At 41.6% G+C, this 14,095-nt stretch overlaps 1 protein-coding gene across 3 annotated transcripts in view; it reads left to right on the forward strand.

The window, feature by feature from the left end:
• LOC112860835 (phosphatidylinositol 3,4,5-trisphosphate 3-phosphatase TPTE2-like) overlaps nt 1-14,095 on the forward strand; it is a 199,435-nt gene that overhangs the window by 30,746 nt on the left and 154,594 nt on the right. The window contains exons 4-10 of one of the 3 annotated variants that reach the window (XM_086712927.1): nt 4,294-4,566; nt 6,592-6,669; nt 6,892-6,952; nt 7,162-7,250; nt 8,330-8,425; nt 11,829-11,867; nt 12,778-12,831. In XM_086712927.1, coding sequence (XP_086569053.1) covers nt 8,367-8,425; nt 11,829-11,867; nt 12,778-12,831 — 152 coding nt within the window. In that variant the 5' untranslated portion in view covers nt 4,294-4,566; nt 6,592-6,669; nt 6,892-6,952; nt 7,162-7,250; nt 8,330-8,366. The remainder of the gene's footprint in view (nt 1-4,293; nt 4,567-6,591; nt 6,670-6,891; nt 6,953-7,161; nt 7,251-8,329; nt 8,426-11,828; nt 11,868-12,777; nt 12,832-14,095) is intronic. The other 2 variants (XM_086712941.1, XM_086712949.1) reach the window with 2 other exon arrangements.

The following is a 14,095-nucleotide window of genomic DNA, read 5'->3' on the forward strand; positions in this document are numbered from 1 at the left end:
AAAGTGGTAAGAATGAACATCCTTCCCTTGTTCTTGATCTTAGAGGAAAAGCTGTTTTTCACATCTGAGTATGATTTTTAGCTGTCGTTTTTCATATATGGCCTTCATTTTTTTATTTAAAAAATTTTAATATTTATTTTTGAGAGAGAGAGAGAGAGATACAGAGTGTGAGTGGATGAAGGGAAGAGAGAGGGAGATACAGAATCCGAAGCAGGCTCCAGGCTCTGAGCTGTCAGTGCAGAGCCCAACGAGGGGCTCAAACTCATGAACTGCGAGATCATGACCTGAGCTGAAGCCAGACACTTAACTGATTGAGCCACCCACGTACCCCTCATATATGGCCTTTATAATATTGAGGTATGTTTCCTCTAAACCCACTTTGTTGAGTTTTTATCATGAACAGAAGTTGGTACAGAAAAAGCATTTGACAAAATTCTATTGAGAGACATGATTTTTATCCTTTGTCGATGTATATCATATTGATTTGTGAATATTGAACTATCCTTGCATTCCCAGAATAAATCGCACCTAATGGTGATGAATGATCTTTTTAATGTATTGCTGAATGCGGTTTGCTAATATTTTGTTGGGGATTATTGTATCTCTATCAGAGATATTGGCCTGCAGTTTACTTTTTTATACTGTCTTAGTATGGTTTTGATATCTGGAGAATGCTCATAGACTATTTTTGTATACTTCTTTCTATTTCCTTTTGGATATATTGAGAATAGGCATTAACTCTTGTTTAAATGTTTGGTAGAATTCACCTGTGAATTCATCTGGTCCTAGACTTTTGTTGGCTGTGAATTTTTGGATTATTGACTCAATTCCATTGCTAGTAATTGGCCTGTTCAGATTTTATATTTCTTCCCGATTTAGTTTACAAGATTGTATGTGTCTAGGAATTTATCCATTTCTTCTAGGTTGTCTAATTTGTTGGTGTATAAAGTCTGTACTTCTTAATATGGTGTATGGGACTATTTTTAAAATGTCTGCTCTTCCCTGCTCTGCATGTTATGGGAGTAATAATGTTTACTGTTTTCCCTAAAGTCTGCATGCTGTTCAATGCTTCCATGTAATTGTTTTTTTTATGATTTTTCTGTCTGGAGTTTTCTCACCACTTTATTTCCTCCTGGCTTATTATTTACTGTCCTTCAAGTCCAAGAATCCTCTCCTTCAAAAAATCAGCTTGAAGTTCCAAAGCAGGTCAACAGCCCTTCTTCCTGTTCCAGGTAGTGTTGATGTCTTTCACTTCAAACACACTTTTAAACGTACTTCCTGAGCATAAAGTTTCTTACTTTAATACCTATAGTCTTTTGATTTTTTTTTTCTTCTTATAATTTCTATTGACTTCTGTTCATGAGGGTGTGATTCCTCACATGTTTCCTAGATTGTGTTAAGAGTTCGTATTTGACTATGGGGTGCCTGTGTGGCTCAGTTGGTTAAGCGTCCTACTTTGGCTCAGGTCACGATCCCATGGTTCATGAGTTTGAGCCCCATGTCAGGCTCTGTGCTGACAACTCAGAGCCTGGAGTCTGCTTTGGATTCTGTGTCCCTCTCTCTCTGCCTCTACCTTGCTCACACTCTTTCTGTATCTCTCAAAAATACATAAACATTTAAAAAAATTTTTTTAAGAGCTCCTATTTGACCAAACTTTAGCTTTGGGAATCCTAAATTTAGCTATCTAAATTGAGATGATTCGCCTTGGTTTGTGCTGAGTGCTAGGGATCACTACCAATCAAGAACCATTTCAATTTAATTGATTGGATTGAGGTGGTAGACTGTGGTATAAATTCAAATTCCAGGAAGAGAGTAGAGCTGGTTACAAAACATTAAGAAAGACTATTAAATTAAAATTATTAATATTTTTAAACCCAATGCCAATAGAGACAAACTGATATGCTTTTTGGTCACTCTGTCAGCATATAGATTTTTTCCAAGTTTTTCTTCTCAACTAAATATATAGCTAGTTGGGATGCCTGGATTTGTGTGCAGATCTTAGATTCAGCTTACCACTTTGTCAAAGTCAAATCCCATTACTTAGCTAAACAATAAAACTCTAGATTCCCAGGATTATGTTAGAGTTTTTCAAAGTCCTTTCTTCATATGCCATTTTATAACTCTCTTTCTCTCTCTTTCTCTCTCTTTCTCTCTCTTTCTCTCTCTTTCTCTCTCTTTCTCTCTCTTTCTCTCTCTTTCTCTCTCTTTCTCTCTCTTTCTCTCTCTTTCTCTCTCTTTCTCTCTCAACCCCCCTCCCTCCCTCTCAACCCCCCTCTCCCTCTCGCACCCCCCTCTCTCCCTCTCGCACCCCCCTCTCTCCCTCTCGCACCCCCCTCTCTCCCTCTCGCACCCCCCTCTCTCCCTCTCGCACCCCCCTCTCTCCCTCTCGCACCCCCCTCTCTCCCTCTCGCACCCCCCTCTCTCCCTCTCGCACCCCCCTCTCTCCCTCTCGCACCCCCCCTCTCTCCCTCTCGCACCCCCCCTCTCTCCCTCTCGCACCCCCCCTCTCTCCCTCTCGCACCCCCCCTCTCTCCCTCTCGCACCCCCCCTCTCTCCCTCTCGCACCCCCCCTCTCTCCCTCTCGCACCCCCCCTCTCTCCCTCTCGCACCCCCCCTCTCTCCCTCTCGCACCCCCCCTCTCTCCCTCTCGCACCCCCCCTCTCTCCCTCTCGCACCCCCCCTCTCTCCCTCTCGCACCCCCCCTCTCTCCCTCTCGCACCCCCCCTCTCTCCCTCTCGCACCCCCCCTCTCTCCCTCTCGCACCCCCCCTCTCTCCCTCTCGCACCCCCCCTCTCTCCCTCTCGCACCCCCCCTCTCTCCCTCTCGCACCCCCCCTCTCTCCCTCTCGCACCCCCCCTCTCTCCCTCTCGCACCCCCCCTCTCTCCCTCTCGCACCCCCCCTCTCTCCCTCTCGCACCCCCCCTCTCTCCCTCTCGCACCCCCCCTCTCTCCCTCTCGCACCCCCCCTCTCTCCCTCTCGCACCCCCCCTCTCTCCCTCTCGCACCCCCCCTCTCTCCCTCTCGCACCCCCCCTCTCTCCCTCTCGCACCCCCCCTCTCTCCCTCTCGCACCCCCCCTCTCTCCCTCTCGCACCCCCCCTCTCTCCCTCTCGCACCCCCCCTCTCTCCCTCTCGCACCCCCCCTCTCTCCCTCTCGCACCCCCCCTCTCTCCCTCTCGCACCCCCCCTCTCTCCCTCTCGCACCCCCCCTCTCTCCCTCTCGCACCCCCCCTCTCTCCCTCTCGCACCCCCCCTCTCTCCCTCTCGCACCCCCCCTCTCTCCCTCTCGCACCCCCCCTCTCTCCCTCTCGCACCCCCCCTCTCTCCCTCTCGCACCCCCCCTCTCTCCCTCTCGCACCCCCCCTCTCTCCCTCTCGCACCCCCCCTCTCTCCCTCTCGCACCCCCCCTCTCTCCCTCTCGCACCCCCCCTCTCTCCCTCTCGCACCCCCCCTCTCTCCCTCTCGCACCCCCCCTCTCTCCCTCTCGCACCCCCCCTCTCTCTCTCTCTCACCCCCCTCTCGTCACACACCCTCACCCCCCTCTCCCTCGCACACCCTCACCCTGTCTCTCTCCCTCCTTCGCCCTACCCCCATTTTGGTTAGGCTACTGTTTGCCCCACATCCTATTTGCCACTTCAGGCAGCCACAATGTTAACCAACAAAACTAGATTTTTTTTTGCTTGGCATACTTCCAGAGCATTCCAAGCTTCTGTCATTTACCACTTTACTTTCAGTAGCAGAGTGTGTATGTATGCATGTATGTATGTGTATGTTTATGTGCCTGTGATCACTTAGTAATTCCCTTGCTTTCTTTTGAATTTAGCAATGTATTTAAAAGTAAGTTTGGGGCACCTGGGTGGCTCAGTCGGTTGAGTGGCCAACTTCGGCTCAGGTCATGATCTCGCGGTCCGTGAGTTCGAGCCCCACATCGGGCTCTCAGAGCCTGGAGCCTGTTTCAGATTCTGTCTCCCTCTCTCTGACCCTCCTCCGTTCATGCTCTGTCTCTCTCTGTCTCAAAAACAAATAAACGTTAAAAAAAATTTTTTTTAAAGTAAGTTTAGAAATAATGCCAGTGAAAATGCCAAAATAGGGATCTCCAAAAATTCTTCCTTTATAAAATTACCAAGAATACTGGCAAAAATGATCAGAATCACCTTTTTCAGAACTCTAGAAATTAATCAAAGGCTTTCAGCAATCTGGGGAGCATTTATTTAAGAACATAGGCTGTATTTTGGTAAGAATCATGAACTTTGTGGTATTCTAACTTGCACCATCCCCGTCACACTCTCCTCAGCTCTGTGGCAGCCTTGAAGACCAACATCCTGCAATCATGGAATAAGCCAGCCACCTGAGGGCCAATGGAGGGGACAGAATGGGGTTAGAACTCCTTCAAAGGTCTATTCCCAGATAATGTCCTTATTTGATCTATCTAGTGGGTCCCGGCAAGACCCCACTCACAAGACTGTCTTCATTTTGTTTGACTTGGAGCTCCCCCAGCCTTTGCCCTGGGGACATTGGTTGAAGATAGTCAGTCAAAGACAACTGTTGAACATCATGGCTGCCTGAGGTACAGATAATAGTTGAGGCAAAAGAAAAAGTTGTGTTATGAGCTATCCATAGGGAGCTTTGAAAAGTTGAAACCTATTCCTGGGACTCTAGAAGACCACCTGCATATCTAAGGCTGTACACGTGTCTAGGATTTTGCAAACTTAAGAAAGACCTGGAAAGACCTAAAGCTCTCCTCTCTGACCAAACTTGAGGCTCTGCACATAGAAGGAAATGTAGGTTATGGTGGGGTTGTAATCTGCCTGCTGTGTGAAAAACATGCTCAAGCATGTACATGAAACTCCTTTGTCTCTACTAAGAGACTTACTGGTTCCAGGCATCTGAGGGAATCTGTGTCCTTTTATTAGCTGATCATTATGCTAATCAAGCTGACTACACAAAATAGAGTGCAGATAATTCCACACTCTGCAAAGAATGGAGACTTTCCACACTTTCCAAAGAATCGAAAAATTTCCACACTCTGCAAAGAATAGAGACTTTACAGAATTTTGAATTAGAAATTCCTAATTAGAATTCAGAAAAATCACCAAAAAAACCAACAATAAACCCTGGGGAAAGGGAAAAATCTGATTTGCAGTTGTTATATTATTTTAAAAGCCCAATCTTCAATAAAATACTAAGACATGAAAAGAAACAAGGGCTGTGACCTTCAGAAGAGTTTCTTTGTCTCTTTTCCATCCTCCTATGTGAGACAGGAAGGCTAGAAGGGGCTAAGGTTGTCTTCTTGGCCTTTCCTTAGATCAGACAAGGCTCTGGTAGTTTCTCTTTAGGCTGGGTCTTTCTCACAGAGAACAGAATGCTCTGGGCATATTTCAAACTGGTCTGGCCTTGAGGTCATCGATGTGACACTGAAGTCAGTGACCATGTTTTATTCATTTTTGTATCTTACAAACTACTTATAGAAATATTAAATAAATACAACCTTAATCTCATTTCCATGACTTCTACTGTGACTATTTATTCAGCATCAGAACATGTACCAACACAAACTGTCAAACAGATCTTTCTTTTTTTTTTTTTTTCTTTTTTTTTTTTTTTAATTTTTTTTTCCAACGTTTATTTATTTTTAGGACAGAGAGAGACAGAGCATGAACGGGGGAGGGGCAGAGAGAGAGGGAGACACAGAATCGGAAACAGGCTCCAGGCTCTGAGCCATCAGCCCAGAGCCTGACGCGGGGCTCGAACTCACGGACCGCGAGATCGTGACCTGGCTGAAGTCGGACGCTTAACCGACTGCGCCACCCAGGCGCCCCCAAACAGATCTTTCTTAATTATTTTTGTGGTAATTTTTATAATTTTCATATAGAAAATTCTAATGTTTCATCTAGCTTTTTAAAACAATTTTAATGTTTATTTTTGAGAGATAGACAGAGAGCAAGTGGGGGAGGGCAGAGAGAGAGAGAGAGACAGAGACAGAGAGAGACAAAGAATCTGAAGCAGGCTCCAGGCTCTGAGCTGTCAGCACAGAGCATGACGTGGGGCTCGAACTCACGAACCTTGAGATCATGACCTGAGCCAAAGTCGGCTGTTTAACCGACTGAGCCACCCAGGCTCTCCTCATCTAGAGTTTTAAAACTTTCTATATTTGTTTTTGTTTTTTGGCATTTGTTTCCACCTTCTCAGATTTACTCTACCAGGAAAATGGGTGTATTTTAAATTCACAAATAATATTTGATTGTTTCTTCTGAATCTCATGAAATGATAGTTTGTGGAAATAATTTTTGTCCTGGGTCCTGTGTCAACCTTGCATATTTTAGTCAAATTTTATATTAGAAAACATTTAGCTCTTTGATCATTCTCTTTCTTGCAAAATAAAAAGTATAAGGTGAGACAATCTCTGAGATTATTATCCTGGGATCTTTGATCTTGGTACCCCCATCTTTAAGGAGAACAGCATCTGTTTTTAAGACCCTATAGCCTAGAACCAAGTTCACTGTATTCCCCACCGTACTACTACAATCTCAGAACTACCTGGAATCAGTGTGGAACCAAGTTCATTGTATTCCCCACTCTTCTACACTCACAGGACCACTTGGAATCTGTTGTTTGGGGTTGCCATGGACACGGAGTTCTTACTCCAGTACTAGCTTGTTACCAGCACCAGGTAAAGACCTAAGGGTGTCAGGGTGTCTCTGGACAAAGGCATCCCATCCTCTGCCTTCTATGTTGGCTAATGTTGTCCTTCATCCTCAAAGACAGAAGAATGTCTTAGAGGGAGGGCTGAAGGTGGGGGGAAAGGGGCAGGTGGGGGTCTTTGTGGCCATAGATGGCAAGTTTTGCCTTGTGCTCAGCTGTGGGGGATTAATAAATGTTCACTTCTTCCCAGAGACCTTCCAGAAAGAACCTCCTCATCCCCAGGGAACCAGAGGTGGAGGGGATGTGAGATGGTGATGTGTGGGCAGGGATGGGGGTGTACTAGGCCAATATAGGACCAAAAAGCAGTAACCTTGTTGCTGGCCAGGAATTGGGACAAGATTTGACTTAACGGGCTTGGTCTGGGGAAATTAAAAATTTTTTAAAAGAAAAAGAAGTTAAAGGCAGTATCCAGGAAAGAATACTGATAATAGGATCTTGAGTAATATTTGCTTCCACTTAGGAAAAGTTGTATTCAAGTCCCAAGATCTGAGTCCTTCTGTGCTCCACCTCCCTTCTGCTGTGGCCCCTTGAAAGCAGCCCTACCTGTAGGTAAGCAGATCTGAGGTTTGCAGGGACAGAGGATCCTTAGATATGTGGCTCTGTCTTGGTCCACATTGGTTTTCCTGGCCACCTCTGGAAAAGAACTTTGGGATTCCTACTCCCACTGTCCATGAGGTGATACCTCTTGAAGATACAGCATTTACAGGTGGCTTGCTCTCAAGCCCAAAACTCAAAATAAAAACTTATGCCCCAATTGATTTATTTATGAAAAAAGTATTTTTCAGTTTGTTTTCATTTTTTTGCTCTTTGCCAAGAATTTAGGGCCTTGTGGCACATTTCAGTCTACCTATTTGGTAACTTGGAAATGTAATTGGCAATGTCTTATTCTCCAGTGACTTCCAGTTCCCTTGCATGCCACGAATCTGCTATGTGAAATGTTGAAGGACATATCTTTGCTTTACCACTCCTTTGATTTATGCTATGGAATGTTTCAAGATGGAAATATCATAAATCACTATGATGATGTAAATTTGGTTTGAAATTCATTTTATTTCACTTGCCGGGTCCTATGTAGCAAGAGAGCAGTCTTTATTTATTTATTTAAAAAAAATTTTTTTTTCAACGTTTATTTATTTTTGGGACAGAGAGAGACAGAGCATGAACGGGGGAGGGGCAGAGAGAGAGGGAGACACAGAATCGGAAACAGGCTCCAGGCTCTGAGCCATCAGCCCAGAGCCTGACGCGGGGCTCGAACTCACGGACCGCGAGATCGTGACCTGGCTGAAGTCGGACGCTTAACCGACTGCGCCACCCAGGCGCCCCAAGAGAGCAGTCTTTAAAGTATTCTGTCTTTGAACTAAACTTAAATTTTATTGAACATTCAAAAAACTTTTTCTTCTATTCCTTGAACTAAAATAAAATACAGAATACATATTTCAGAGGAATGATAAAATTGTACAGTGTTGTAGATCTTATAAGTTGTAGATTCAAGACTTTAGAAAGGCCAATGCATACCTGGTAGGTTCTATGTGTGACTTTCTTCCTAACAGGGCAAGTATCCTATGTATTTTAAAAATCCTGAATATAAAATCATATGTGCTTTTCTTTCTTTTTTTTTTTTTTTTCAGATTAATTGTAGATTGTGGTTGTCCACAAGACAATACCATGCAGAGATTAAAGAGGAACCCTTTATATCTCTGGTTCATGCATCAAAGAAATAATAAGTAAGTAATAAGATGCAAATTTTACCAAATTTTAAGCACAATTCAAGGTTAATTGAATAGGGAATATATATATATACACCTTCTTTCATAATGAGCGTAAACTATACATAAATGAAATTCGGCAAACTCACAACTTAAAGACACTGTTTTATGCTTACAATTTCCTATACTACTACTGCTTAGACAGTATGCCATTAACAATATGCATATGCCAGTTACAGTCACTTTAAGCTTTCCCTCTAGGACAGCTGGATGCCCTTATGGGGGATGCTCTGTCCATGGCTGGTGGGGGATGACCATTTTGAGATGGTCATTGCAAGGGCTTCCATTGTCCCATTTCAATCAATACCTGAAACACTGTAAATTACCACAGGGAGGGTCACAAATTTTTATTAGCAATGAGTGGCTTATAAATCAGTATGGTGGATATTAGAAACATGACTATTCAAGATCTGTGAATTGGTTAAAATAAATAATAATTGTAACTATCTTGAAGGTTGAGGACCAATTGAAATATTTGTGAAGCATGAGGACAATATCTGGCACTTAGTAAATACCATTTAAATGTTTGTTAGATGAAACATCACTTTTGATATTTTCTTTAATTTGGGGAAATTTATTTTAAAAATATATATATATATTTTGTTATCTAGAGTCCAGGTGTTAGAGATCTGTTTTTATCCTTTATATCAACTGGTTTTTCTTTTGTGGTCTCTTCTGTTTTCTGGGGATTTCTCAACCTCCTCTTCCAACTCTGGATTAACTTGCTTTCGACATGTATCCAAATTACTGTTTATGCCATGAAGTGATTCTTTATTTCAACAATTTGACTTTTACATTTAAGATATCCTCTTGGGTTTTTCAATACGATTTCTTATTCTTATTTCATGTTACTAACATCTTCCCTTGTATCTTTAAGTGTATTTCTCATGTTTACTTAAAAATCTTGTTCATGAGAAAGAATGAAATATGGCCTTCTGTAGCAATGTGGATGGAACTGGAGAGTGTTATGCTAAGTGAAATAAGTCACACAGAGAAAGACAGATATACCATATGTTTTCACTCTTATGTGGATCCTGAGAAACTTAACGGAAGACCATGGGGGAGGGGAAGGAAAAAAAGTTAGGGAGGGAAAACCATAAAAGACTCTTAAAAACTGAGAACAATCTGAGGGTTGATGGGGGGTGGGAGGGAGGGGAGGGTGGTGATGGGTATTGAGGAGGGCACTTGATGGGATGAGCACTGGGTGTTGTATGGAAACCAACTTGACAATAAATTTCATGTTAAAAAAAAACCTTGTTCAGTATATTCCAATAGTTCTGTTTCAGATGGTATATGTTGTTCAGTTTGTTGTGTCTCTTTTTCAGTCGTACTCATCAGGTATCTAACTATTTTGATTTGTGAGCTCATATTCCTTGTGGCCATTGAGCCCTCTGACTGGTAAATTGTATTAGGGAAGGACTGAAGATTTTCTTGGGAAAATCTCAATCGTGGCTGTTGTCTCAGCAAAATTATTAATAACATATCCTTTTCACTTTCAAAAGTATCCTGGGTTGGGTGACATTTTATATAGTAACTGTTGTTGAAAGCTAGGACCTAAGGTATGTTTTTCTCAGTAAATTTAACATGAAGGGAGGTGATAGCCTGGGGACAGAGACTCTGCATAATGGTGAAACACTGTGATCCAGGTAATTTCTCTTGTCAAGATATGCTACCTTTAAGGTCTTGGACAAAAGCAGCATTGGAGAAGGCAGACTTCTATGTTGTTCACCTGGGACTTTTGGAGGTAAAAGGGTGGAAGAGTGAAGGCCCAAGGATTGCTCTTTAGCCCTTCCCTGTTTTCATCAGTAACCTAATGCCAATGAAAATTTTTTTTATCTTAGAGTGAGAGAAACCATGTGAGTGGGGGAGAGGGATGGGGGGAGGGAGAGAGACAGAGAGAGAGAAAATCTTAAGCAGTTTCCATGCTCAGTGCAGAGCCCAACAAAGGGCTTGATCCCACAAACCTGGGATCATGACCTGAACAAAATCAAGAATTAGATGCTCAACTGACTGAACTACCCAGGTGCCATAATGCTACCCAAATTTTATCCTAACTACATCTGGGTAGTGGCTTCTGGTTTCTACTGAGAATGGCAGTTATTGTCTCCAAGCAACTCAGAGGAAAAGCAAGAAAAGATCTTAAAAATTTCCCTCCCGCTAAGCCCCTCAAGACTGCCTGTATCAGACTTTTTCCTCAGTCTGTCCACCACAGGAGACAGCTCTCAGTCTTCTGGCTTCTCCCAGGGTTTCTGTTATTGTTAGTTTTTTAAATCCATACTTCAGTTTGACTTCTATAGTTTTGGGAGGAAGACTCTCCTATGGATAGGAATCCAAGATTTCCTAGGAAATTATGGAAATTTAGTACTTTGAGAATCTTGAAGTGTTTTTGAAATTTATGATTTTTTTCCATGTTGTTTGTCACATTGGTATTTTTGGTATAACATTTGGTGAAGAGGGAAGGCTGCCTAAAAACCAGTAATGTTTGTGATATGATGAACATACAGCATGATTTTATGACCTGGACAAATGTAAAGTGCATTTTCATTGTGTCTTATTTTACAGATGAGAAATTTAAATTGTAGAGAAATTAAGTTATCCAAGCCAGTGGTTTGGTGGTGAGGAGTCTTGACTTTGGATAATTTAACCAGATACCTTTTCGTAAAATGAATTGAGAGAAAAAGAAACCATTCTGAATACCTGTTTGTTTGTTTTGAGTGAGAGAGAGAGAGAGAGAGCATAGGGAAAGGGGGAGAGAGAGAGAGGGAGAGAGAGAGAATCCCAAGCAGGCCCTGCACTGTCAGCACAGATCCCAATGCAGGCTCAATCTCATGGACCATGAGATTATGACCTGAGTTGAAATCAGGAGTCACTTAACCAACGAAGCCACCCAGGTGCCCCATTATTTAGGCAATTCTTGACCTACCTACTAGTTTGTTCTCTACCAAATGGTGATCAGGGACTAGTCCTTGAAACTGGAATATTTATTGTTGTGGCATTTTCTTTATCTCTGTATACTTTCATTAGTTATTATCTGGATCTCCCTCCCCATCCTTTTGCTCAGATCATTCCTATTTCCCAAACTGATTCCAGAATATGTGAATGGTTGACAAAATGGAGAAGGAGGTTTAATCACAAAAATTATACCTCCCCTAATTCTTCCCTTCTCTTTCCAGTGGGCAGACACACACACAGCCAAGAGGCTATCTTAGAGGCCTCATTGCTGTACCCTGACAATGTTTCTGTCATTTTGTCATGTTTCCTCATGATTTTACTTTTCTTGTCATAAAATTCTGTCGGGAAGAAGAAACTGATTGCTTTCCAGAATGTCTGAATTTATTTTTTGTATGTTTTTACCCTTTAGCAGAATTATGGATTCCTCTGACAACAGTGATGACCATGGGTGAGTTGACTTGACTGATCTGAGTGCTGAAAGGTATTAGAGAGCATTGGTGGCAATAAGATGTTTCCATAAGAGACTGTAAGCTTCTGTAAATAACTGTCTTTCTTTTGGGGTCTAAGTCGGGGGGATAAAAGGAAGAACATGTCAGAAGAGGGAGACTTCCTACTCATAATTTATGACCCTTAGTAACCAGAAGCCAGAGTTTCTTAGGATACTCTCATAATATATGTGTGTGAGACTCTGCTAGAGTAGAGCAGGTAAAGAGAGGATCCTATTATTTGAGCGAGAGGTGGCAGTGGACAGGTAACTGTGGAGCTCTCAGAAAAGGATGGAGCTCATAGACCTTGGTCTGTCCCCTTTCCCTCCAGAGGTTTACAATCATCTGAAGCTGGTGTTTCAGATATAAACCCACCATTATATTTGAGGAAGCCCCTGACTCAAGCTTGCAGTTATTTGAACCAAACTCAGGAACAGAAGAGACTTACATGACACACGAAGAGTAAGGATACAGTGAAGAAACTTGATAATCAGGAAATAAGCTGAAAGGCTGTATACCTACAAAATGAAGCTATATTTTGAAGTAAATTCCACCTCAGTGCAGTTTCAGGAGAATTGAATTTAGCAGTAAAGAATTGTACTTGCCTTGATTTGTTAGGTTTTTTTGATTTGTTAAGCCAGAGATTTTCATTACTACTATTTAAAAAAAAAAAACCATTTCTAAGGAAAATGGAAATGCCAGTTTCCAAATAACTAATTTACAAATAGTTACAGGGAGTCTTCAATTTGTGAGCTGGTTGAATTCTAAAAAACAAACAACAACAACAACAACAACAACAACAAAGCTAAGTTAAAACAGAAGTTTGGCTATGAAGCCACTGGGGTCTGATCATACATATTTTTAATTCTTTAGAGATGATCTAGATGAATTCATATCAGGAATCTCTAATGAAGCCACCAATGAAAGGTAAGGTATAATATATTGGGGGATGGTGAGAAATTCAGTCTCAGGGGTATCCATGGCAACATAGAATTTTCTGGACAGTGATCTAAAATAAAATTCGTTCTAAAAAGTTAGGGCTTTCTGTGAGTTAGGTCATGTTGACTATAAATTTTAGATTCAAGGGGTTTTTGTTGTTCAGATAAATTGATCACCTCACTGCTCCATGTAGGAAGTCTCTAATGATATTTTTTCATTCGTTGGTGTTTAAAGTAAGCTAGACCAACTTTCTAGGCACAATGATGGTGATGAAGACATTGATTTACATCAATTTCAGATGAATTAGGAAAATCAGATTGAAGTCTTGGGGGAGGGGAGCTATTGATGAATCTCTTATTTGGGGGGAGATATGGCTTGTTCTGAGCTAGGAAGAAAATGGAGAACTATGGAAAGGTATCAAAATGTGTGGGAGGGAAAGGCATACAATAATTCATATAGAAAAGTACCATGTTTAAAATTTTTTTTTCTATTTACCACACTTAAATGTTCTAGGTTGAAAATGTGAATATATCTTTTGAAATTTTATCAGTCTTTAAAATAGAGAAATGAGGGCTACTGGTTAATCTTCAGTTATATTCCTGTCTCATTTTTGCTGGATGTATTATGATTCCCCATTTTGTGGATTTTTGTCTATGAGTAATGAGACTAATAGATGTGAACATGTTTTGCAGATTAAATTTTTGCTCATTGGAATTAGTTTTGACTTGTTTCTAAGTAATCTGACTGAGAATACTTGATATTGCTGTGATCTGAAGGCATTTTTACTGTGTACTCGAGCCAAGGAAAGAAGACATATTTGAAACCACGTATGTCTGAACTGCACAAAGAGTCATGGGATTTTTCTGGCCATGTTATTCAACCATTTAATATTGTGTCAATGTTGAAGAATGAGGAGTGCTGAAGAGGAAATTAACTGGTCACTGTTGGAATTGTTTTACTGTCTCGACAAAGATTACATGGAACATAAAGGGCCAACTAATGACTACAGATACTTCAGATTATCCATAATTTTCCCTTTAAATTCTTTTAATTCCAGTATAAACATACAGCGTTACTAGTTTCAGGTATGCAATATAGTGATTCAATAATTCTATCATTACTTAATGCCCATCCCGATAAGTGTACTCTTTAATCCCTTTCACCTATTTCACCTGACCCCCTCTTCCTGCCACAGGTAACCATCATTTTATTCTCTATTTAAGGGTTTCTTTTTTGGTTTGTCTCTTTTTTA

The sequence above is a fragment of the Puma concolor genome, chromosome A1 (assembly GCF_028749965.1).
Source record: "Puma concolor isolate L17-30 chromosome A1, mPumCon1.1.hap2, whole genome shotgun sequence".
Taxonomy (NCBI): domain Eukaryota; kingdom Metazoa; phylum Chordata; class Mammalia; order Carnivora; family Felidae; genus Puma; species Puma concolor.